At 56.5% G+C, this 21,835-nt stretch overlaps 2 protein-coding genes across 2 annotated transcripts in view; one reads left to right on the top strand and one right to left on the bottom strand.

Annotated features, from left to right (window-relative positions):
* Positions 1–2,538, top strand: part of Zfand3 (zinc finger AN1-type containing 3) — a 313,535-nt gene extending 310,997 nt beyond the window's left edge. The window contains exon 6 of the mRNA XM_027943576.2: positions 185–2,538. Within this exon, the coding sequence (XP_027799377.1) occupies positions 185–339 (155 nt within the window). The 3' untranslated portion in view covers positions 340–2,538. The remainder of the gene's footprint in view (positions 1–184) is intronic.
* Positions 2,539–15,921: 13,383 nt separating this feature from the next.
* The window catches only part of Btbd9 (BTB domain containing 9), a 402,739-nt gene continuing 396,825 nt past the window's right edge, over positions 15,922–21,835 (bottom strand). Inside the window, exon 11 of the mRNA XM_027943588.2 lies at positions 15,922–16,786. Coding sequence (XP_027799389.2) covers positions 16,589–16,786 — 198 coding nt within the window. The 3' untranslated portion in view covers positions 15,922–16,588. The remainder of the gene's footprint in view (positions 16,787–21,835) is intronic.

Genomic DNA, 21,835 nt, shown 5'->3' with positions numbered 1-21,835 from the left:
TGAGGACTTCAGACTGGCTTGGGAGGCTGTGGAATGTGGAGCGTGGTCATCAACTGTTCAGCAGCAGGAGGCCTTGCTGTTATCACCATCCCCCACCCAGATGCCCCCCCCACCCTCTGAGTTAGGGTGGCCTCCAGATGCCCTGCTCTAACAGTTGCTGTCCTCTGCCTCTCCCACCCTGCAGGTTACGTGTTCTGTATGTTACATCGCCTCCCCGAGCAGCATGACTGCACATTCGACCACATGGGCCGCGGCCGAGAGGAAGCCATCATGAAAATGGTGAAACTGGACCGGAAAGTGGGGCGCTCCTGCCAGCGCATCGGGGAGGGGTGCTCCTGAAGGCCAGGCATGGCCACCACATGACGCTGTTCTTAGTTCACTAATGTTAGCCTTATTTAGGACAAAGTCAGCCAGACACCTTGTACTGGGCACGCGTCAGACTACAGCCAGTCCGTTTCCTTTCTTTAGCCAGCCATCCTGGTACTGTAGTTTAGGGGTTGATGGTGGTTGAAATTGATTTCTGGCTGGTTACTAAGGTGCCTGCTAGCCATTGTATAAAATTAAAACATGAACAATATTTTTTTTTGAGCATGGCTAGTGGATTTAAAACAACACATACCTGTCACTGCTGGAGTCAAACTTATAAAAAGCCTTAAGCGGAAAGTGTTCCAGACGGAGACTCTGAGTTGTAGAGGAGTAGAAGCTGGTGTTACAGTTCCACGACGCACATGGCTTTGCCAGAAACTCTGTTTAATGTTTGGCCTTTCACCTCTTCACTTACCCTTAGTCCCAGGAGCCAGGATACCTGATGGCCACGCGTGCCTTGGCCATGGGAGGCTGCTGATGGCCACGTGGCTGGGCTGGGTGGTGGCCTCGCTCTCCCACACAGCTGGAAATGGGGGGCAGGGGACAGATTCTTATGGAAATTTTTTTACCTGACTTGCTATGAAACTCATCACACCGAAGAGAAACAATAACCTCACCTCGAAAATTAGCTCCACTCAAGACTAGTTCATGCACGAAACCCACCTTTTCTACACAGGATCCGCAGTCATGAGAAGCACCCAGCCAGAGTGTACCCTGACCCCAGTGGCTCTGGTTGCCATTTGCTAACCGCAGGGATCTGGCAGTTGATCAAAGGCCCGTGGCAGCACAGCACTGTGGCTGGGGTCTACAAACTGGCTTCTGCAGCCAGATTTCATATTGGGAGTTTTTAAAAAAGACATTTCATAGCCACCAGGAATCAGTAGTAGTGTTGGGGAGCAGCTGGGGATGCTGCTGCCACAGCCTTGGTCCCTTCCACCCAGAGCCCACTTGCCCTTCTGGGGCTAAGAGGATGGTGCCGTGGCCCCCGCTCCTTCCCGTGCGGTCCATAGTTGAAGGACAGCTGTCCGCCTCTGCCACATGGCAGGCTTGGGAAGGGAAGGCAGCCTGCCTCACCAGAGTGTGGGTTGGCACCTCTAGAGCAGTGGCTGTGGCTGTGGCAGGAGGTGGGGAGGGCAGGTCTCCCACCCATTCCTCTGTGTGGGCAGAGAGGTTCAGTAGCCACAGTTGCTCAGCCAGTGGGGAAGAGGAGTGGTGGGCCTGGTTGCCTTGTTAGGAAATCGTTACCAGTCAGCTGAGGGTCTGGCTGGGGAGTCAGGACCAGGATTCCCTTGGAGGCCCCAATCAGGTGGTGGTTGTGCCAGTGCCCCCCCCCCCCTTATGGTCCCAGTCAGAGAGGGCAGGAGGCTTCTGCCGAGGCACCGTGGTCTGCCCACACACAGGCTACTGATGGAACAGTTTAACCCAGCAGTTTCCTTGTATCCCACACCACACAGTTCAACTACTCTGTCTGCAAATTGTCAGTGGAACACCTGCAGCTGCAAATGTTTTTCAACCCAAAATAATGAAATAGGAAATCATGCTCTTCCCAATCTCCTGCCCCCACCCCACCTCCATCCCCACCCCCACCCGAGTGGAATCCGCTGCAGAATCTCCAGCCTTAATTATTGCTTCAGGACCCAGACCGGTGTCTTGCTCTAGGGCAGCCCAGGGCAGAGGGGCCAGGTCTGCCCAGCGTTTACCACTGTTGTCAAGCCACGGCCCTCTGGCCACTACATGGCCATCCTCAGTGAGGCGCCCGCCTAGGCCCCCCGCCAAGCTCTATCCCGAAGAGGCCGCAGGTGTGTGCCCTTCCTGGCCCTCCTCAGGCCCCAGCAGCTGCTGCTTGGAGGCAGCAGTGGGCAGGAGGTGCTCTGGGTGCCACTGCACACAGGGCCCGTGGCCCACGTTCACTTCCTGACAGTAGAGCCGGGTGGGGGAGGAAGGGCTTGTTCCCCTGCAGTATCTGTTCTGTGAAGTTTGTTAAATGTAAGGAAAGCTTAAATTCTTGTATCTTTAAAGAGAAAATCTTATTTAACCCTTTTGTGTTCTAGATTTACTTACACACATAGCCTAGAGCTCAGTTTTAGTTTTAACATTGTGAAACTATTAAAAGAATCTGTAACTTTATTCTTTTTTTCTCCTGCTGAAAAAAATTAAACAAATCATATGAAAGTTTGGAGTTCTCTATTTCGCCGGTTTTCCTAAATGCCCCCTGAATAGCCTGAGCAGTAGAATGTGTCTGGCCAGGGCTGGGAAGGAGATGGTGGCTCTTGGTACTGAGTCCCACTGCACACTCTGGAGGTGGCTGCTCAGGCTGAACAGCTGTTGCCCTGGCGTCTCTTGGGTAGCTCTGTCTGTTGGCACTGGAGTGAAGATGTGTCCGCAGCCTCTGCCACCACCAAGGAGGTGACGGTTGGGGGTGTGGTGAGAAGCAGCCCTGAGGCGCCCCCCGCCCAAGGTGTGGCCTGGGTGCTGGGTCCTAGACCCCTGTGGGGTGAATGGGGAAGGCTCTAGGAGGAGCACGTGTTGCTGGATACACCGGTGGTGCCAAGGCAGAGGGCGGGTGCTCATCCCACTGCTGTTAGGACAGAGGGAGTAACAGTTGCCATGCGGGTGATGTCAAGACCTCAGAGATGATCCAGAGGGAACAGCAGGTGGGCAGGAGCAGAAGCCAGTCTGTGGCCTCCCTGCTTAGCCAAGCTGGTGGGGAGCAGGGGCCTCCCTAGCACCCTCTTCCTAATGGCTTCAGTGAGGCCTTTACTTAGGCCAATAGAAATCAGCAGACAGACAGACGAGGGGAGGGGAGGGGAGGGGAGGGGAAAGCTTCCTGGTGGGCAGCAGTGGTCTTCAGGGAGCTGTAAGCAGCCCCCTTGCCTCAAGAAGGTGGTCACCAAGAGAGAGACCCCAGATGGGCACAATAGCAAAAAATACCCAAGTAGGGTGTGTAGGGGCCTCGGAAAGGTGTATCTCCTCTGCAGCCGGGCTCGGGCTCAGGCTTCTGAGGGAGGGAACCAGGTGGGGCTGAGGAGGACTCATTGGCCTCCTGGGGACCCACGAGCCTGAAGGTGTCTGTCTGGGCAGTCAGTCCTCAGGTGCACGTAGACTGTTAAGCAAATAAGAAGAATTTGTGAATGCCGAGCAAAAATATTAAGAAAGGAACTGCTGACCTGCTGCATGACTTGGCTGTGGGTAATATTTACAAATAATGTAAACACATGCAGAAATAATGAACGCTGCTTTGGTGAAACTTCATGGTGGAGCTCTGTTGGAGGGGGAGAGCTGTCTGCGTGTGTGTGCTCAGAGTCCAGAGCTACGCATTCCTCATCGACAGTCAGCAGTCCGCAAGGCACAGCCACAGCTCCAGAGGGCCCCACAGCCTGCTTAGAAATGTGGAAGGAGAGGCTAAGTTCTGTGGCTCAGGGTCGGGGAGGGGGACCCCAGCTGCTTCACTACTCCCAGCCTGCCCTTGTGACATTGAGAGGAAAACTCAGAAGGAATGATGGATGGGACCAGCTCTCCCTGGGAGATGGGAGGCCCTTGGTTTCATCTCCTAGGCCAGTGCCTGCCCCAACCCGTGACAATGGGTCGGTCGTGTCCCCAGGGTGGAACCTGGTCCTCTTGCCAGCACACACTGGTTGTTGCCCTGCCCTATCTCCAGCCCTTTTGCTCTTGGACCGACCCCCTCCCCCCGCCAGTGATTGATAGCAAAGACCCTTCCCTGGAGTCGTGGGCACCTGGGAGCTGCAGTTCCAAGTGTCTGCCAACCACCCTCAGCCAGGTGTCTGGGTCGCTGGACCTCACACCACGAGGCCGTGTGGTCCGGAACATCCAAGCTGCTCTGAGGCAGTTTTTCAGTGCTCGGCGCACAGCTGGGGGCTGAAGGCAGGGCTTCTTCCCAGGTGTGCTGAAGAGGCTCTGGGTGACGGGACCACGGCCGAGCCACCTTCCCAGGACCATCTACGTGGTGCTGTGTGTTGTGATGCTCCCAAGGCATCTGACTGGTACCAACATCCTACCTCACATCTCAGAGACCTGGTGCCCAGAAACCCGCTTGTGGGACGTGCAGAGCAGGTTCTTAAAGACTCAGCTCCCAGCTCCATGGAGCTGGCCAGAGAGAGGGACAAGGCGTGGAATGCCTGGCGCCAGAAGCTGGTGTGTGGCAAACTTTCTAGTGGCAATGTGTGGACTAGGAAGAGGAAGACTCTATGCTCTCTGTCACAAGCTGCCACTTTGAGCACCTCACCAAAGAACTGATGAAAAGTTTCATGGAGAGGCCGAGATTTTAAAACAATTCCCTTCCCTCGATTATTGGACACTTTTCCCACCAAATAATAGAACCCCTCCTCTTGGATAGGGACCAACTTTGGTTATCTGCTTCTAATGAACAGCATATGGCAGAAGTGATGCTCCTAAGACAGTCACCGGGGTGCCCACCTGTAGTCCCAGCTACTCAGGAGGCTGAGACAGAAGGATCCTTTGAGCCCGGGAGTTCAAGGCCAGCTTGGGTGACAGTGAAATCTGTCTCAAAAAAATAAGAAGGTGGGGGGCAGGGGGAGGAAGCAGGAGAGCTGGCTAGCCTCCTGGCTCCAAGGCCGCTTCCGGCGCACTCAGGCCACACACCTTGGGAACCCGGGGCCGACATGCATGGAGTCTGGGGTTCACATCCACTAGGATGAGGATGATGATAGAAAATCGGAAATAACAAGTTGTGGCTGAGGCATGGAAAACTGGAACTCTGGTGTGGCTGTTTGGAATGTAAAATGGTGTGGGGCCTGGGAAAGTTGGCTGGTCTCAAGAAGTTCAAACAGTGTTAGCGCAGAGCCCAGCAGGTCCACTCTATCACTCAGCAATAAAGAGAATAAAATCATGGCATCTGCAGGTAAATGGATGGAGTTGGAGAAGATAAGGCGAAGTGAAGTTACCAATCCCAAAAAACCAAATGCCGAATGTTTTCTCTGATATAAGGAGGCTGACTCTTAGTGGGGTGGGGAGAGGGAGCAGGGGAGGAATAGATGAACTCTAGACAGGGCAGAGGGGTGGGAGGGGAAGGGAGGGGGCAGGGATTAGCAAGGAGGTGGAATGTGATGGACAGCATTGCCCTAAGTTCATGTATGAAGACACGAATTGGTGTCAACATACTTATATACAAACAGACAAAAATGGGGGGAAAAAAAGAGAGAGAGACAAAGCCCCAGCCTCAAGTTCCCGCCCACACAGCAGCACAGCGCTCTTCACAGTGGCCCAAAGGTAGAAGCAATTCACTGTCCATCAAGGGAAGATGAGCAAAATGTGGAACAGTCATGGGTGAGCCATAAAGAGAAAATGCTGATCTGTGCAACATCATGCCTCACAAAAGAGGCCACACACAAGTACTGTGTGCGACGGCAGGTACATGAAGTAGCCAGGACAGGGACATTCGCAGAGACAGCAGACTGGCCACCACAACAGATGGGAGGAGACAATGGGAGCAGCTGCTCACTGGGTGAGGAGTTTTCTTTGGGGTGATGCAGGTATTTTGGAACTAGACAAGGCAGTTGGTGTGTGACACTGAAGGTACCAAATGCCATGACTTGTTCATTTTGTTTTGTTTTTGTGGAGCTGGGGATTGAACCCAGGGCCTTTGTATGTGAGGCAAGCACTCTACCAACTGAGCTGCATCCCCAGCCCAACTTGTTCATTTTAATGGTGAATTTGACGTTCTGTGAATATCACCTCAAAGTCTTGCTGCTCTGAAGCCACCATTCTGGAGAGACCATGTGGAAGGACGACCAAGGGAAAGGCCCCACATCCAGCTGCCAGTCTCTGCAGGCACAAACCAGACACAGGGAGGGTCTTCGAGTGACCTAGTCCCATCTTTGGCTGACCCAGTGACCCAGGCGGAGCAGAGATGAGCTGCCCCACCCATCCCTGACCACACTAACTCCCAGGGTGGCAGTTCTGTAGCAATAAGACCCAAACAGGAGGTGTCCACGGACTGCAGGGAGCTCCGGTAGCAGCTACAGGCTGAGGCGGGGCTCTGCAAGTTCCTGGAGGTGGAGGGGGTCTCACAGGGGAGGGCTGGTCCTGGAAAGCTGCAGGAGAACCCGTGGCTCAGGAGAGGGCCACCAGGAACACAGTGTGTGGTGGCAGCCATCCTGACAGATGTAGACAGGCAGTGGCTGGCAGGTGGAGAGGGCTCTGGCACCTTCAATGAGGCCCTTGCAAGGTGACCTACCCTCCCAGCACTTGTGGTCCCTGCACTTGGTCAGCTCCAGTTTCGGGGAGGGAGCCCTGGCCTGGGAGTCAGAATGCAGTTCCAGCCCAGCTCAGCCCTTCCCAGGTGGGACACCCATGAAGAGGCCCTCACCTGCTCTGGGCTGGTCCTGGCTGGAGAATATGGAAATTCCACCATCCTGCATTACCAGGTGGCCCTCGGTCACGCCGACTTCAGAATCACCTAGAACTCTTCAGAAGACTTCTGTGCTCAGCTTCGGGTGGGTGGCTTTTCACAAAGCTCAGGCCATCCCAGGGTACAGCTGGTTTGAGGCCACCGCTCTAATGCAACATCACTGCTGCCCAGCTGCAGAAGGGCACAAGGGCACAGACCTGTGCACCCACGAAGACACTAATTGCCAAACTGCCATACCCAGCCAACAGCCCCTTCTCCCATTTGCAGGTTAAAAAGGTACCAGGTACCAGGGCAATTGCCATCAAAATCCCAGTGGCATTCTTTACAGAAATAGGACCCTAAAATTCATGTGGAATGACAAGACTTCAAATAGCCAAAGCAATCTTGAGCCAAAGGAACAAAGTTGGAGGCATCACAACACCTGATCTCAAAGTAGTTGATGAAGCTACAGTGACAAAAGGGCAGAGGAGAGCCTGAAAACAGACACCGGCCGGGCAACAGCGTGGAGGACCCAGAGCAAACCCACGTGCTTCGCTGCGGATTCTTGACAAAGGTGCCAAGAACACTCACACTGGAGAAGGACGGTCTCTCTTGGACAAATGGTGCTGGGAAAATATGCACCGATGATGGGAGACCTTTGTCTCTCACCATGTACAAACATCAATCAAAATGGCTTAAATTTAAGGAATGAAACTACTACTAAAAAATCAAAAACAAAACAAAACAAAAAACCCAGAAGTTGGACCCAGTGGCACACGCCTATAATCCCTGCAGCTCAGGAGGCTGAGGCAGGAGGACGCAAGTTCAAAGCCAGCCTCAGCTACTTAGTGAGGCCCTAGGCAACTCAGTGAGATCCTCTCTCTAAATAAAATATTTAAAAAGGGCTGGGATGTGGCTCAGTGGGTAAGCACCCCTGGGCTCAATACACAGTAAGAAAAAACAAAAAAAATGGGATGCTTCATGACCTTGGTTTGGGCAAAGATTTTTTTTTTTTTTTTAATAAGATCTCAAATGCACAGGCCACAGACACAAAGTAGACACACGGGGCTGCAAGGAGCTAAAAAGCTGCTGCTGCACAGGAGGAAATAGCGGGAGGAAATATTTGCAAATAACCATCTAAGAAAGGGTCAGTATCTAAAATTTGTAAGGAACTCAAAAACTCCTTTGAGGAGACAGGTATGTTCACCCAGATTGAAACGTTGCACAATGTATGTTTGTATCAGCACATCACTCGGTGCCCATAAATGTAGACAATCTTTGTATGTTTTTATGTAACAGTTGAGACAAATTTAAATTCTTAAAAGTTAAAAATGGTCAAAAGGCCTGATATTTCTCAAAAGACAATGAAAGAAAGACTAACAGGTCTATAATACAATGCTCAACATTCCCAGTCGTCAGAAAAATGCAAATAAAAAACTGTGACAGGTCCTCCCCTCCAGTCCAATGACTTTATGCAGGAGCGCCAGCGAGCACGGGAGGCGGCCCTTCTTCACAGGGCTGGTGGGAATGTCCGTCGGCACAGCCAGCGTGGAGGACAGCGCCTTTCACCGTCTGATCCAGCGATCCCACCACTGGGTCTGCATCCAGAGAGAGTGACATCACCTACTAGGTGACACTGGTGCTCCTGTGTTGACTGCAGCACTGCTCACAGTGGCCAAGAGATGGAATGGGCCCGGGTGTCCACCGGCGGCTGGGTGGATAGGGGAAACGTGGGGTGACTGCATTATGGGACCCTCTGTTCGTTCATAAAGAAGGAGGGAGTCCTGGCATTTGTGGTCACATCAGTGCATCTGGAGGACCCGATGTCCATGCTCTCTCTCCAGCGGACCTAGGGTTGACCTCTAGGAGTTGGGAGAAGACATGTGGGAGCTAGAGAGGAAGGGGGAGTGTGGGGCGCCTCGTGAAGACCAACGGAGGGTCAGGAGAACAGAGGAAAGGGACGGGGACGGAGGGGGAGGGGTGAAATGTCACACTGTGTGCACGTGGGGATAGGTAACAACAAGTCCCACCGCTGGGCACTACCACAGGCACAAATAAAACACAGGGAAGAAAAAAGCTGAGAGAGAAGAGCCACCACCGGAAGCTGGAGGGTTTGCAGGAAGTGGTGACTGATGGGCACAAAGGTGGGTGGGAGGAGTGTGTCCCCCGTGTCCTGGTGCAGGGTAGGATGACTCTACTCAGCAATAACTTAGGGTCTGTCTCAAAATAGCTGGGCTGTGCGTGTTCTCATCACAAAAAAATGATCAGTGGTTACGCAGTGGACGCGCCATCCGATCTGAGGTCACCTGGTGTGTGCATGCACGGAGACACTCACAAGGGTCACGAGGGTCAAAACAGCAGGGGTGCCGAGTGCACCTCCTCACATACGCTTTCCATCCAACCCCACTAAGCCTCTGCAGGCGCCGGGGTGGTGCTCCCGTATGGTGCTCCCCCAGGGGCTGAGGGCTCATAGCCCAGCCCTGCCTTTCTGGGTGGGCAAGGCCCTGGGCAAACCACTGACCTTCAGCTGCCGCAATGAGTCCCCCCATTCCGTGGCCTGACGGGGCCAGCGGTGTTTAGGGTGCTGGGGTTCAGGCATGGCCAGATGGGCTCTTTGGGGCACACAGGGCTCAGGCGGGGACCCCTCTTCCAGGCTCTCAAGGCCATATCCCCTGGCAACCCCGCTCTTCCCCTGGCCAGGCTCTCCCCTTCCGGCAGGCTCAGGGTGCAGTGTCCTGTTAGCCTCTTCTGGTGACCAGAACCAGCAGCAGCAGTAAGGACGTGGGCCACCCCGGGGACCGGAAGCCCTGGGAGCAGGTGTGGATGTCATTTCATGGTGCTCCCGGGTGGTTCTCCCTCTGCGGAGCCTGAGAACCCCCGAACCACAGCCACTCAACCTGCAGAAACAAAACTGGCGCTTTGTGGTGGCAACATGCATTTCCCACAGAAAAACAGCACAGAACACAATTTACACCCTGAGCAAACCAAGACCAAAGTATACCAAGCAGGCTGTCGCGACTGTCCTGGCTGCGGAGCAAAATCTTGGCCACTCCCCACAGGAGGAAGGCCTGGCGCTGGGTGGCCTGGCTACGAAGCTGAGGCGGATCTTTTGGGTTAGGATGTGAGGAAGTCGCTGTGTTTCCATCACAAGTCACTAGGAAATTGACCACCTCGTGAAGTTGGTGTGATTTTCCTTTAAATTCTTGCTGGGTTCTGTCTGGTGAGCCAGCGCCCGGGGGTCCTGCCGCAGGCATCTGGTAAACCCAGCACTTCCGCAGCCGCCACCCACCCAGCTCCGCAGCCTCCCCTTCCCTGCTCCTCGCCCACAGACCCCTCCCCTCCTCCACCACAAGGGTCCAGACAGCTGCCCTCCCCTGGATCTACCACCTCCCACCTGGCCCCTCAGTGTCCCCTGCGGTGAACTCTCCAGGCAGCAGCCAGTGTGGGCCTGGTGCGTCCCTCCAGTACTCAGGACCCAGCTGACTCCCATCTCAGAGATGAGCCCAGTGTCCACTATGACCCAGGAGACCCCCGTCCCCACTGCCCAGCCCTAACTAGCCCCTGCTGCTCCCACCCAAATAGTCACCAGTAATGGTCCCCAGCCCTCAGGATCTTGCACAGCTGTCCCCTCTGGACACCTCCCTGGGCCTGTGAGCCCTGCTCACTGCCGGCTAAAACCTCCAGATCTAAGTCAGCAAACACCAAGCCCTCCGCTTAGGTTCCCAAAACAAATCTCATTGCATGGGAGCAAACACCTGGTTCCTGTGACAACTGTGAAGCTGAGGCCCGAGGTGTCCAAGTGCATCCTCAAGTCCAGCCCCTCAAGATCTGGGCCCCACTGCAGACCCGGGAGGCCTGTGCACAGCTGTGGGGCCACAGGCAGAGGAGGGGGCGCAAAACGGGAGGAAGCTGGGGTCGGGACACCACGTCCACACACTCGGATTTGTCATGACGAAGGAGAGAGGTGGCAGCTGCGGTAGGGCTCAGGACAATGACATGGGAAGAGGACCTGTGTTCGGGGTGACAGGATTTTTCTTTCCACCAAAAATGGCACCAATAGGGCCAGAGGGCAGGTGAAGAAGGTGCCCAGGGAAGGAAGGGAGGGCCTGGCCCTGTGATGAAGGCGCTGGCGCTGGCGGCGGTCACGCAGGGTCCAGATCCGGCCTCTGGGCTGCTGAACACAAAATGGGTTCTGCCCAGACAGCAGCAGGGGCCCAGGGGGAAGCCAAGGGGACGCTGTCTGCCTCCCCGCTAGAGGCAGAGCGAGGGCAGCTGGAGAGCCCCGAGGACAGGCCTGCACCATCAGCCCCACAGGCAGGGGATGGGCTGAGGAGTGGCTGGGAGAGTGACGACACGGACACATGCACAAGAAGTCACACTTTATTTCTACAGCAAAACCCACAGCAGCATTTCACAAGCAGGGATTTTGGGGATTGGAGTCAACATACACGTACGGTTTGTGCGTGCCCACTTCAGAGGGTGTGCAGAGGGAGGAAGCCGCATCGTGCTCACAACAGGACACACTGTGAACGGCGACAGTGCCCTTTGGGCTGCTTCAGACTTCTGAACCAAGTAGAGAAGACCCAGGCCTAGCAAGGTCCCTGTCCCGCCTCCAAGAGGCCTGGGAGCGGCATGGGGCTGGCACCCACAACCCTCCTGGCCCAGCAGGAGGTGGCTCACGGTCTCTGGTGCATTCGGGTTGTAACAGGTTTGGCAAAAATAGCACGAGGGCCCAGTCCATGGTTACCCGGAGGATCGTCACCTCTCCTGTCATTTGTTCCAAGGCACAGCCACGGGCACTTCCCTCTTGCTTTTCCAGGCTCTGGGGGTGGGAGTGGGTGGCCTCAGGACTGGGAGAGTCTGTGATGGGGAGATCCCTGGCCATCTGTCAGGGTGGGAAGAGCCACTTTGGGAAGAGGCCAGGCCCCAGGGCACTAGAAAGCTGTCTAGCCCCAAGTCCCGAGCAGTCCTAGCTCTGGCCAGCCTGGCCCTGTGGCCCCTGTGGCCCTCACCTGAAGCGCCTGATCTCGTAAACCTGGGGCAGCTGATGGAGGGGCCTAGGCAGACCCTGTGGCCTCGAGGTCTTGGAGCCCCATGTCATGTGCTGCCCATGTAGAACTGCGGTGGAAGGAGAGGGGCCTGGGCGCACACCGGGCATGTGGGGCCAGGGGCAGCGCAGGGCAGCAGCAGAGCCCAGCCCAGGAGGACCAGGTGGTGCAGCTGATCTGGAGGGTTCTCTCATGGAGCAAGGCCATAGACCTCTGGAGCTCACGGATGGACAATGTCCCCAGTGTCCCAGGGCACAGACCCCAACCTGAGGGCCTCTCAGCCCCTCTGCCTCTCACCATGCTGCCTGCAGCGAGTGCAGGACCCTCCTTTGGCACCTCCTGGTGGGACAGGGATGCCAAGCAGTGGCCCTGGGGAGAAGGCTGAGGGACAACAGTGGAGACAGGTGTTGGGCTCTCAGCCGCCTTCCCTGCTCAGGGCTATAAATACGCATGCAAATAGTAAGTGCTCTGCGACATTTATCATAAATTACAGGTGGATGATTGTGAGTCTTCAGGCCTCAGGGAATATTTTAGGTCTCCAAAAAAAAAAAAAAAAAAAAAAGGGACAAACTAACCAGAGCTGGCAATGGCTGCCCGGCCTGCTGCTAGCGGGGAACAGCAGGCCTGAAGTGACTGCGCTGAGCAGGTGGGGCCTGGTAGTGGGGGAGCAGACGACCCAGGCCCAGGGCAGGAGTGACAGCTGGGGGACGGGTGCCCTCGCCCCTTCCCAGGCTGACCCTATTCCCCGGGCAGGTCTGTATAATTTTAGGACCTGAGTGATGAAGATGGGGAGGGCCCTCCTCGGGCTTTCTGTGGGCCTGCCCCGGCCCCTGCTTTAGCCCTGGAGAGAGGCCTGGCCAGGGAGCATGCGGGGTCCAGCTGCCCTGAGCCCAGGAAGCGGGAGTGTGGGCCTCGGTGTGGGGTTGGACGGGCAGCCGGAGCCACGGAGGAGGAATCCAAGGGACACCAGGGACCCACCACGAAGACCCACCCTCCCTCCCCTCCCCCCTCAGCCTCACTTCCTGGGGAACACTGTGGCCCCCCAAACTTCCCACGCTCTCATACAACGGGGGCCTCTGAATCCACCCAGCGCCAGGCATGATGGGGCCCACTCCAGGGAGGTGGGATGACCAGTGGCCCTGCAGGCCGCCGAGACCCCTCCACCAGCAACTCCTGAGCCACAGCGGGCACCAGGAAGACTTGTAATTTAATATCATAATGACGACACCCGTGGTGGCGCAGAGCCGCAGACGGCAGCTTAAAGTCCCAGGGCCACTAATGAGCGCCGAGTCCTGCTGGAGCTGTCGTCAGGATGGACACCAGAGTCGATGGCCACAGCCGCCAAACAAATGGAACCTGAGCCCGGCCTGTGCCTGCCACCCCGCCCGGTGGAGGGCAAGTCCACCCTGCAGCTGCTGTGCCCAGGACCTCGAGCGCCAGGAGCACTGGTGACACCAAAGGCAAGAGTGCAGCCAGCGAGGAGAGGCCCCGAAGAGCTGCCCTGGATGCTCTTCCCCTCTTTGGCGCCCTCCTCCCTGTCCCAAGGGGGTGCTCAAGGGCGGTCTGTGATGGGGACTCTCCATCTCTATCACCAAGTGGCCTCTGCTTCTTCCTGTGGATCACACTCTCCTTTATTCCCGCTGACTCCAGAAAATCTCAGTGGCCACAATTTTGTTATCTTCTAAATTAGAAAGAAGGTGAGGCTGGCGGGCACAGCAGCGGGCATCTGGGGCGATGGCTAACTACTGAGCAATTTTCGCACAATTCAAAACTCTTTTTTTTTTTTTTTTTTTGGCCAAGGAATCAGTCTAACAAACACATCCCACTCTTGCTGAAAATCTCTCTTCCCAACTCTTCTAGGAATGAGACACTTTTAATGTATTTGTCAGGAATCGACACTTCATTTAATAAGATTTAAAAAGCGACAATTTAAAGAGCATTGAGAAGCGCCCCGCACCCATCACGGGCTCAGGGTTCTAACTAGAATCAGGAGAGAAACAGGACCCAGGGCGCAGGGAATTGCGGGTGCGTGAGGGGTTTGAGCTGCACAATCCTCGTGGGGGGGCTCTGCCTGCCCAGCCGACCCCCTAGCAGCTGCCGGGAGGTGACCTGAAGGCTTCTTCCCAAAGCTCCGATGAAGGTTTCTTTCTACTTTCCCCGAAAACATAAAAAAAAAAAAAAGAGGAGGAGGAGGGCAGGGGGTTTTGGCAGTGACTCATCTCTTGAGAGGGGCAGAGGTGTCCTTGCGTGATCCCGAGAAGCATCATGGTACAGGGCAGAGGTCGTGGCCACCAGGTGTCTGTCTCCCTGGCCACTCCTCTAACCAGATCCCACCTGGCTGCACTAACGTTGCTCGGTTGCCTTGAGGCTCCCAGGTGTGGGGGGCCTCGGAACCTCATCTGCTGTGCTGCCCCCCGTGCTTGGCTGAGATCCCCGCTGGCACAGGCTCCTGGAGGCGGCCCAGGGCCCTGCTGGGCAGACGTCCCTGCCTCAGCCCAGCAGCACACCTGGCTCCAAGGTTTGGCCGTTTTGACCCAGGTGGCGGCAGAGACAAGCTCTCCCTGGGGCCCGCCAAGCCCTGGAGATGTCCAGGCCAGACTCCTTCCTGGCTGCTCCCTCGTCCCTGGACGGGAGACGCCGCAGGCCTGTGTGGTGTGACACACCTCGACTGTGGCCCCTGGGCCAGATGGATATGAGGAGAACCTCCTGCTCCAATCAGAAGACCTTCGAGGGACGGAGGGCTCCTCCAGCCTGCTGAGGCCAGTGTCCTCCTGGCACCCGAGGAGGCTTTCCAGGGCCACAGATGGGGCCAGGGTAGGAGAGTCGCCCGCAGAGCACTCTGGCCACCTGTTGCCAGTGCCACCCCGTCCTCCCCTCAGCCCTGGTAAAGGAGGCACCTAAGGTGCTGGGGGAGGCGGGAAGAGCTCTGGCAGGCGAGGAAGTCCCAGCAGAGAGGACAGAGGCCAGCCATGGCCTGGGAAACCACAGGTGTGGCCTCTAGGATGTGGCGGGAGCTGCTGGCACCTGCAGGGGAGACACTTGGCAGTGGTGGGTTCTCAGCTGTCACTAGCCCAGTCACCTGGGGCCCCTTCTACCTGAGACATGTGCCTCTGCGCCCCTCGGACTGACCTGGCCCCTCTGTCCCAGGGGGCAGGGGACAAACAGCGTGGAAGGACTGCTGGGCGGGCGGGGGCTTGGGTGCCAACTGGCCACTGCAGGCTGGATGCTGACAGAGGTGGCAGCGCCCCACCATGGCGGGCACCCCTCCAAGGAGCCTGTCACATGGACATGCTGGGCACCCGGAGGGGGTCCCACTCGGCCCACAGCGGAGCGGAGAAGCAGGCAGAGATCTGCTGACGGGCGCCTCTCCCCCAGGACCACCTCTCCCACCTAGATGACCCTCTGTTTCCTGCTGGCCTGTGTTCCCACAGAAAGATGACCTCATCCCAGCCCTGCACTTGGACACTACCTCACCATTCAGTGTGGACTCAGAACCAAGCTGAACGGGAGGAACAGGCGCTGACCCTTTCAGCCTTTCTACACCCCAAATGTCTTTCAGACACTGGAAAGGAAGCCCTCAGGCCTGCCCCACTCCTCTAAGCAGGCTCCCAGGGTGTGCTGGGCACCTGGGGACCACCGGGCAGCTCAGTGGCTCGCCACACTGCCAGGGAGGCTCTCAGGCCAGAGCTGACAGCCCGGACGCAGAGCATCTGGAGAGAAGCGGAACTGCAGATGATCATCTGTGTACATCACCAGGGGTCACCAGCACTGGAAAGGAAACCACTGGTGACAGAAAGCCAGATGGAGCTGTCGTAGTCGTATGAGATCCTCCCGGGACGATTAGGAGAGAAGTTTCTGAGAAATACCTTTTCCAATGCCCAATGTGCTGTAGTGTGGGGAAAACACAGCAGCACAACGAGGCTGCAGAGACGCAGGTCTGTGCTCCCGATGCTCGGCCACCCGAGCCAAGCCCACCAGAAATTGGCATGTTTGTCCACAGACTTCTGAGTGTTAAATTAGCAGCTGGCATAGTAACTATTTCCTCGTCAGCCGCCGAAGCTTAAAGGCAGGATACATTTCAGGAATGACAGGTTAATAACTGAGCAACCTGAACGATTATTGACTCGAATGTCCACAGACTGATGTGCTCACTGTGTATTTTGTTGAACGTCTTCAGAGGCTTTACCTTGTGAGACCAGGTGTCACCACGAGATGCCTCTGCATCTCATTCAGGAGACGGACGGACAACAGTCTCTGCCCTGCCCCGAAACCGTTCAAAACCAAGGGAGGGAAATGACTGTAGAGGGATCAGAAAAGCCATCTGCTGTTGGAGCGCCTCACAGAGATGAGGAAAGCTAGGAGTCAGCGGAGGAGAGGAGCTAGAGGGCACACCAGCCTCCAGGGCCGGTGTCCCAGGGGACCCAATCCTACAGGGCGCTCTGGGCCAGCAGGGCCTAGTGCCTTCTCTTCTGTTCCGGTCCGCTGCCGTTTCTGCAGTGGGCTGGGGCCTGAGTGTCACTTCCTTCTGTCCCTCTGCCTGGGTTAGATTAGAGAGGTAGGGTTTTAATGGTGGACTTGATGAAGATTGAAGACCCATTTCTCCCCCTGGAGACTAGCCTGATTTGGACAAATTGAGGAGAACAAAGCGGGCCCTGCTGTCCTTGGGAGGAAGCCTGTTCTGTGTCCGAGTTTGCAGCCAAGCCTGCTCCTCCCTGGACGTGGAGAGGGCAGTCCACAAACACCGTGCCCGGGGGACACCTCCTTTGCCGCCCAGGCCCACCCAGTCACACCATGTCTGCTGCCTCCTTTATTGGTGCTGCCGGTTGGGTGAGCGCGAGCTGGAGCCTGGGCTGGGGGGCAGCGAGCCGCCACTGGGGGCTCGCAGGGCGTGAGGGTCAAGCTGTTGACTGGCCAGGCTGTCATCCGTTGTCCCTGATTCTTCGCTGCCTTCCTCCTTCTGGATGCTCTGCTGCTCCGGACACTCAAAGTGGACACAGTGGAACACCTGGGTGAGGAGAGGAAAGGAGTTGGTGAGTGAGGGGTTGGCCGGGGACCCCGGGCTGCCAGGGGCAGTCCTGCACAGACACCAAGCAGCAACTAGGAGACCCTGGACGCACCTGACCAGTCAGGTACCAAAGTCATGGACACTGTGACCCAGGTTCCTGCAGAATGTTCTCACAGGATGACCACGTTTGGGTGGTTTTTGTCTCATGGGCTCTTTCTCCTTTTGTTTATTTTTAATTTGGGGGGGTGCTAGGGAGTTAACCCAGGGCAACTTGCCACTGAGCCACACACATCCCCAGACTGCACCGCTTCTTTTTGTCTCATTTAGACAGGGCCTCACTGAGTTGCTTAGGGCCTCGCTAAATTGCTGAGGCTGGGTTTGAACTCGAGATCCTCCTGCCTCAGCCTCTAAGGCTGGGATTACAGGCGTGTGCCACTGCGCCTGGCTTTTTCTCCCTTTTAATTAATTTACCATTGAGGTGGTGGCCGGGTCCAGTCAGCAGGTGTGGATTGTGGTGGTGACCACACGACTTTGAACACACTGAGGGCACACTTTTTGCAGGGTGAGCAGCATGGATGGGAAATCTCCCCCCACAGGCTGTGGTAACAAGAGAGCCAGCAGGGATCACCCCTGGAGAGGACCTGGGAACCCTGGCAAGGCCTACAAGGGCTGAGCGAGGCCCGCGGGCAGCTGTGCTAGGGATGGACTCCGACCCTGCCTGGCCTGGCCTGGCCTGGCACAAATGCCTCACCGAGGAGCAGGCCACCTGGTTGAGGGTAGGTGACCCCCTCCAGAAGCCAGGAAAAGGCTGCCCACCTGCAGTGGGTCTGACTGGAAGCACCATGGAGCCCCGGGTCAGTGCTGCTGGCCCCTGTGCACACGGCACACGCTGAACATGCTGGGCGAGTGGGGAGCCCCGGCCCCTGGCTCCAGAGAGACCCCGACATGCCTGGCACTGAACAGGCAGTGACCGCTGAAGGGTGGGCTGGGGGGAGTCGAGGAGCCCCATCAGAGGCCTAGCCAGGAAGGCTGCCCCCAGCCCAGCCTCGCACGGAAAATCCTCTCTGCTGTCCATCAGCCGGATCTTTCTGGGCTCCACTTCCCAGTGCCCATCGAGCTCTGAGGGGCAGGAATCCCACCCTCTTCAGTTGTGGTGGTCAGATCGACCACCCAGGGTGCAGGCTGCAGTCTTAAGGGAATCAATTTCAAAGGTGTGTTTTCTGAACCTGCTGAGGGCGCACCTGAATTCACAGTCTGGGCGTCTCTGCTACCCTGCGAAGGCAGCCCTGCGTGCCCACTCACCCAGGAGCGCCACCCAGGCACCCAGGCTCCCTCTTGCCAGCTCAGGCATGGGATGAGGTACAGCCTGTCATGTCACTGGGCTCTGAGGTGTCCTGGAACCCCATAGGTGGCCTGGCTTAGAGCTCTGAATTCAGAGCCTCTGAAGGGTCCACATGAGTGAATTATTTTAATGCAGCTGGAATTTTTCCAGAATTATGAAAATATTCTCAGGATTCACTGGCTAAAATCCACGGATAAAACTTTTCCATAATTACTATCAGATTTTTGTGTGCTTTATTCAACTTACTTTAAATCTATTTTATCAAATCATGTCTTCAAATAGTTCCTGATATTTAGTCAATCCACATCTTCCATCTTATGTTTATTTTTCTCATACTTACAAAACTATTTTTAAACCTGTGGTGAAACACTTAATCTACATCTCAATCTAACACGCTCAACATGTCATACTTTCTTCCAAGCTCTCCTGGGGGCCGTGCAGACACTGTGTCTGAGGCCATAGCCCCACAGCACTCGGGAGCAGCTCGGCCGCGGGTGTAGTTCTTCTTAAACGTCCAGGCAGGACCTGGAGGGAAGTAGAGGACTCGGGCTGAGAAGAGTCCACATGAGGGGAGGGTCTGGAGAGGGACAGAGGCCTCGGGGAGGAGACCTCAGATCTCTGAGTGGTGTCTGAGGAGATCTAACCAACAAAGTGAGGAGACAGGGGTCGGGGACAGTGAAGAGGGCCTAACGCGGTGGGGGAGATGTGACTTGCAAACTGTCACTGATTCTGGGTGCAAATGCCAAGGCCAGGGCAGGTGGGCAGCTGGCTGTGGAGATGTGCATGGAGGCCTGGCAGGTGGGCGCCTACGTGGACAGCCACGAGCAACAGGTCCCATGGAGCCGTGCGGCGGGCCACACTGCTGGGCCTCCCCAGCCCACCCAGCAGCTTCATCTCCATTCCCTTCCCAGGGCCTGCTTCCCGGGGCTCTGGATTTGCTGGTGGTTGGTGACTGTGCTTGTGGTAAGAGCCCACACAGGGGCAGGATAGGGCCGGCTGGACACCCCCATGCTCCTGAAGAGGTGCAGACAAGGGGCTCGGGAGGAGCCTGGTGGGCAGGGCTGGCGGTGCTCTCCCAGGGGAGCGCCAGTCCTGCCCAGCGGGAGCCGGAACATGTGCGCCCTTCTGCTGGAGAGCCATGTCCACAGAGGGAGACACGCATGCTGTCTGCTGTGGAACTATGTGAGGATGTAAATGCTGTGCTTTCCTTCCCAAATCAACTGGCTTTTGCACACTCTGGCTTCAACTCATTTAGTGACCACTGTTCTGAATTTCACATTCCAGGCTCGGCCACGAAGCCTCCCTGAGCCTGCGCATTTCCGGGTCCGCCCTCTCCCTCTGGCAGCGGCTGTCCTCTCCTAGGTGAACTGCTTCCTCTCCTTAAAGGCTGGTCACGAGGACAGAGGGCCTCCTGAGGACCCTTACTGCTCCCCAGTGCTGGTGGCCGCATCCGGTTAGCACCTTTTCTCCCCTTCCTCCCTTCCCTTGGTGCAAAAGTCCACTTCTGGTCCAGCTGTGGGCCCACATCTGTCAAGTGCCAGCAGGGCCAGGGTCAGCCGGGGGCCTACGTGGAGATCTGCAGGCTCTCTGGGGCACAGCACTGCCTGGGCTGAGCAGGGGGAATCTGAAGACCTCCCTCTGGGTGGCCAGGACTGACCTGTCCTCCTCTACCAGCTTTGCGTTCTTAAGCTTCTGCAGAAAAGGAGGGTCTCTGGGTTGACTCTTAGTCCCTCCTGCTTTAGGAACACACCTCTGCCAGGCAGGGGACGGGGCAGGCTCTGAGGAGCATCCTCGCCGCACACTACAGCTTCCAAGCTGGATGCATACCCCATTCCCTTCTGCAAGACGACCAGGCACCCCCTGAGCCCAGCGCCCGTGAAGGAGGGTTCCAGAAGGGCTGCCTGGACTGCGGCCCCTCGCCAGGGGGGCACTCCGTCCAGCCCGTCCTGCTGTGTAATCCGCACGCTCAGTCCTGTCAACACCTCTGGAGGCTGTGCCGCTGTGCTGCTGACACTGATCCCTGAGTTGACATACATGGGCCTCCTCCTTGTCACCTCTTCTCTGTGCCCTCTCCTGCTGAATGGTCCCCTCTCCTCTCGCTCTTGCCTCCTCTCCAGGACTGTGACTGTCCAGATGAGCCAGGTGAGCTCTTCCCCAGACGCCCCAAGCATCCAGGTGCCTCCTGCCCGTGGCCGCCCCTCTCCAGCCTCTGGCCCCTGATCTGTCACTTCCCATCACCCTCAAGGACCAAGCTTCATTGTCCACGCTGCAGCTCAGGGTCTTGCCCAGGAATAAACAAATCAATAAAAACCCTGCACTGAGAAATAAAAAGGTCTCAGGATGGCCTGGTGGCTTATCCTGTACAATGTGCTTCTTTTCCAAGGACGGTCCCCATACATCACGCAGGGCGGGTGCCTGCTCCACTCATGCTGGGGAGGGCCTGGGGAGACCAGCTGCCCGGGGGGAGACCTGAAAGAGGCCGATGGCCTGGTTCTGGTCATTACTCTCGTCCCACTGTTATCCCCATTTCCAGACAAATTCCTCTCATCTACTGTTGAGTGCTGCGAACCGCACCCTGTGTTGAGCCCTCCAACAACCCGTCTTCAAATAATAATGCAAATGGTGCCGATTCCCAATATACCTGGGAACAACGACGGGAGCCCCCACAGCTGGTTCTGTGTGTTCCTGCAGGTCCTTCTTCCACAGAAATCACAACTATTCGTCTTTCAGACACCACAAGCTCATGACAGGATCTTCCATCCAAGTTAAGGGTACCCTGGAAAGTCCCAGGCCATACTGGCCCCAACAGTCCCCTGCGTGCTGTGGCCCAGGTACAGCCATTGGGCATCAGAGCTGCATTCCAGTCTGTGACCTGCAACCCCCACTGCCTTTGGTGCAGATGAGCCACTCTGGGCTCTTGAGCCAAAGGACAATGACAGAGGGCTCCGGAGCAGAGGGCGCGGGAGGTGAGGATGGACAGGAGGGGGCAGGGGATGGACAGGAGGGGGCAGGGGATGGACAGGAGGGGAAGGGCACAGCCCAGAACAGGCAGGAGCCAGCTCAAGGGCTCTGGAGAAGCACCATTTCTCACATTTAAAAAAACTGCAAAAGAAATGCACGATTGTGGTGACAAATTCAAATAATACAAGTGTTTAAAGAAAGTAGATGACAGACCTTTACACTCTGAAATCCCCTGAAGTGAAGCACAGCTTACAACCAGGAGGAAGGAGTCATTTTTAAAGAAAAACAACACAGAACTTGATAACAGACTCACTAAGGACTGATAAAGGAAGGAAAAGGGTCCACAGGGACCAGGGATTGGCGGCTGCTGGGGAAGATGTGGCGGCCGCCACACTGCGGTCACTCAGGGTCCTCCACCCTTCGCTGGATTTGCTGTTTTACCCTCCAGTGACCTTGCTGGGCACCAGCTCTAACCAGGCGTGTCCAACACATGAGCCCAAGGTCAGGATCTTAGGGACACGGGCAGGGCCGGCAGAGGCACCTCTGTGCCAGCGCATTAGCTCTTCTGCCTACAGCGGGAAGCTGGGATTCATTCACCCTCAGGGCTGGGCAGCACCAAAGCCTGGAACTTTCCACAGCATCAACCCTGCCTCCCACCACCATTCTGACAGCACAGGTAGACGGGCAGACTCTGCCTGGAAGGGAGGCTCGGAAAGCCTAGAGGAGGGCCCAGCCTGGGCCTGAGG

Source organism: Marmota flaviventris, chromosome 6 (assembly GCF_047511675.1).
Source record: "Marmota flaviventris isolate mMarFla1 chromosome 6, mMarFla1.hap1, whole genome shotgun sequence".
Lineage (NCBI taxonomy): Eukaryota > Metazoa > Chordata > Mammalia > Rodentia > Sciuridae > Marmota > Marmota flaviventris.
Note: the sequence above shows the minus strand (reverse complement) of the source record. Positions and strands in the feature narration are given on the sequence as shown.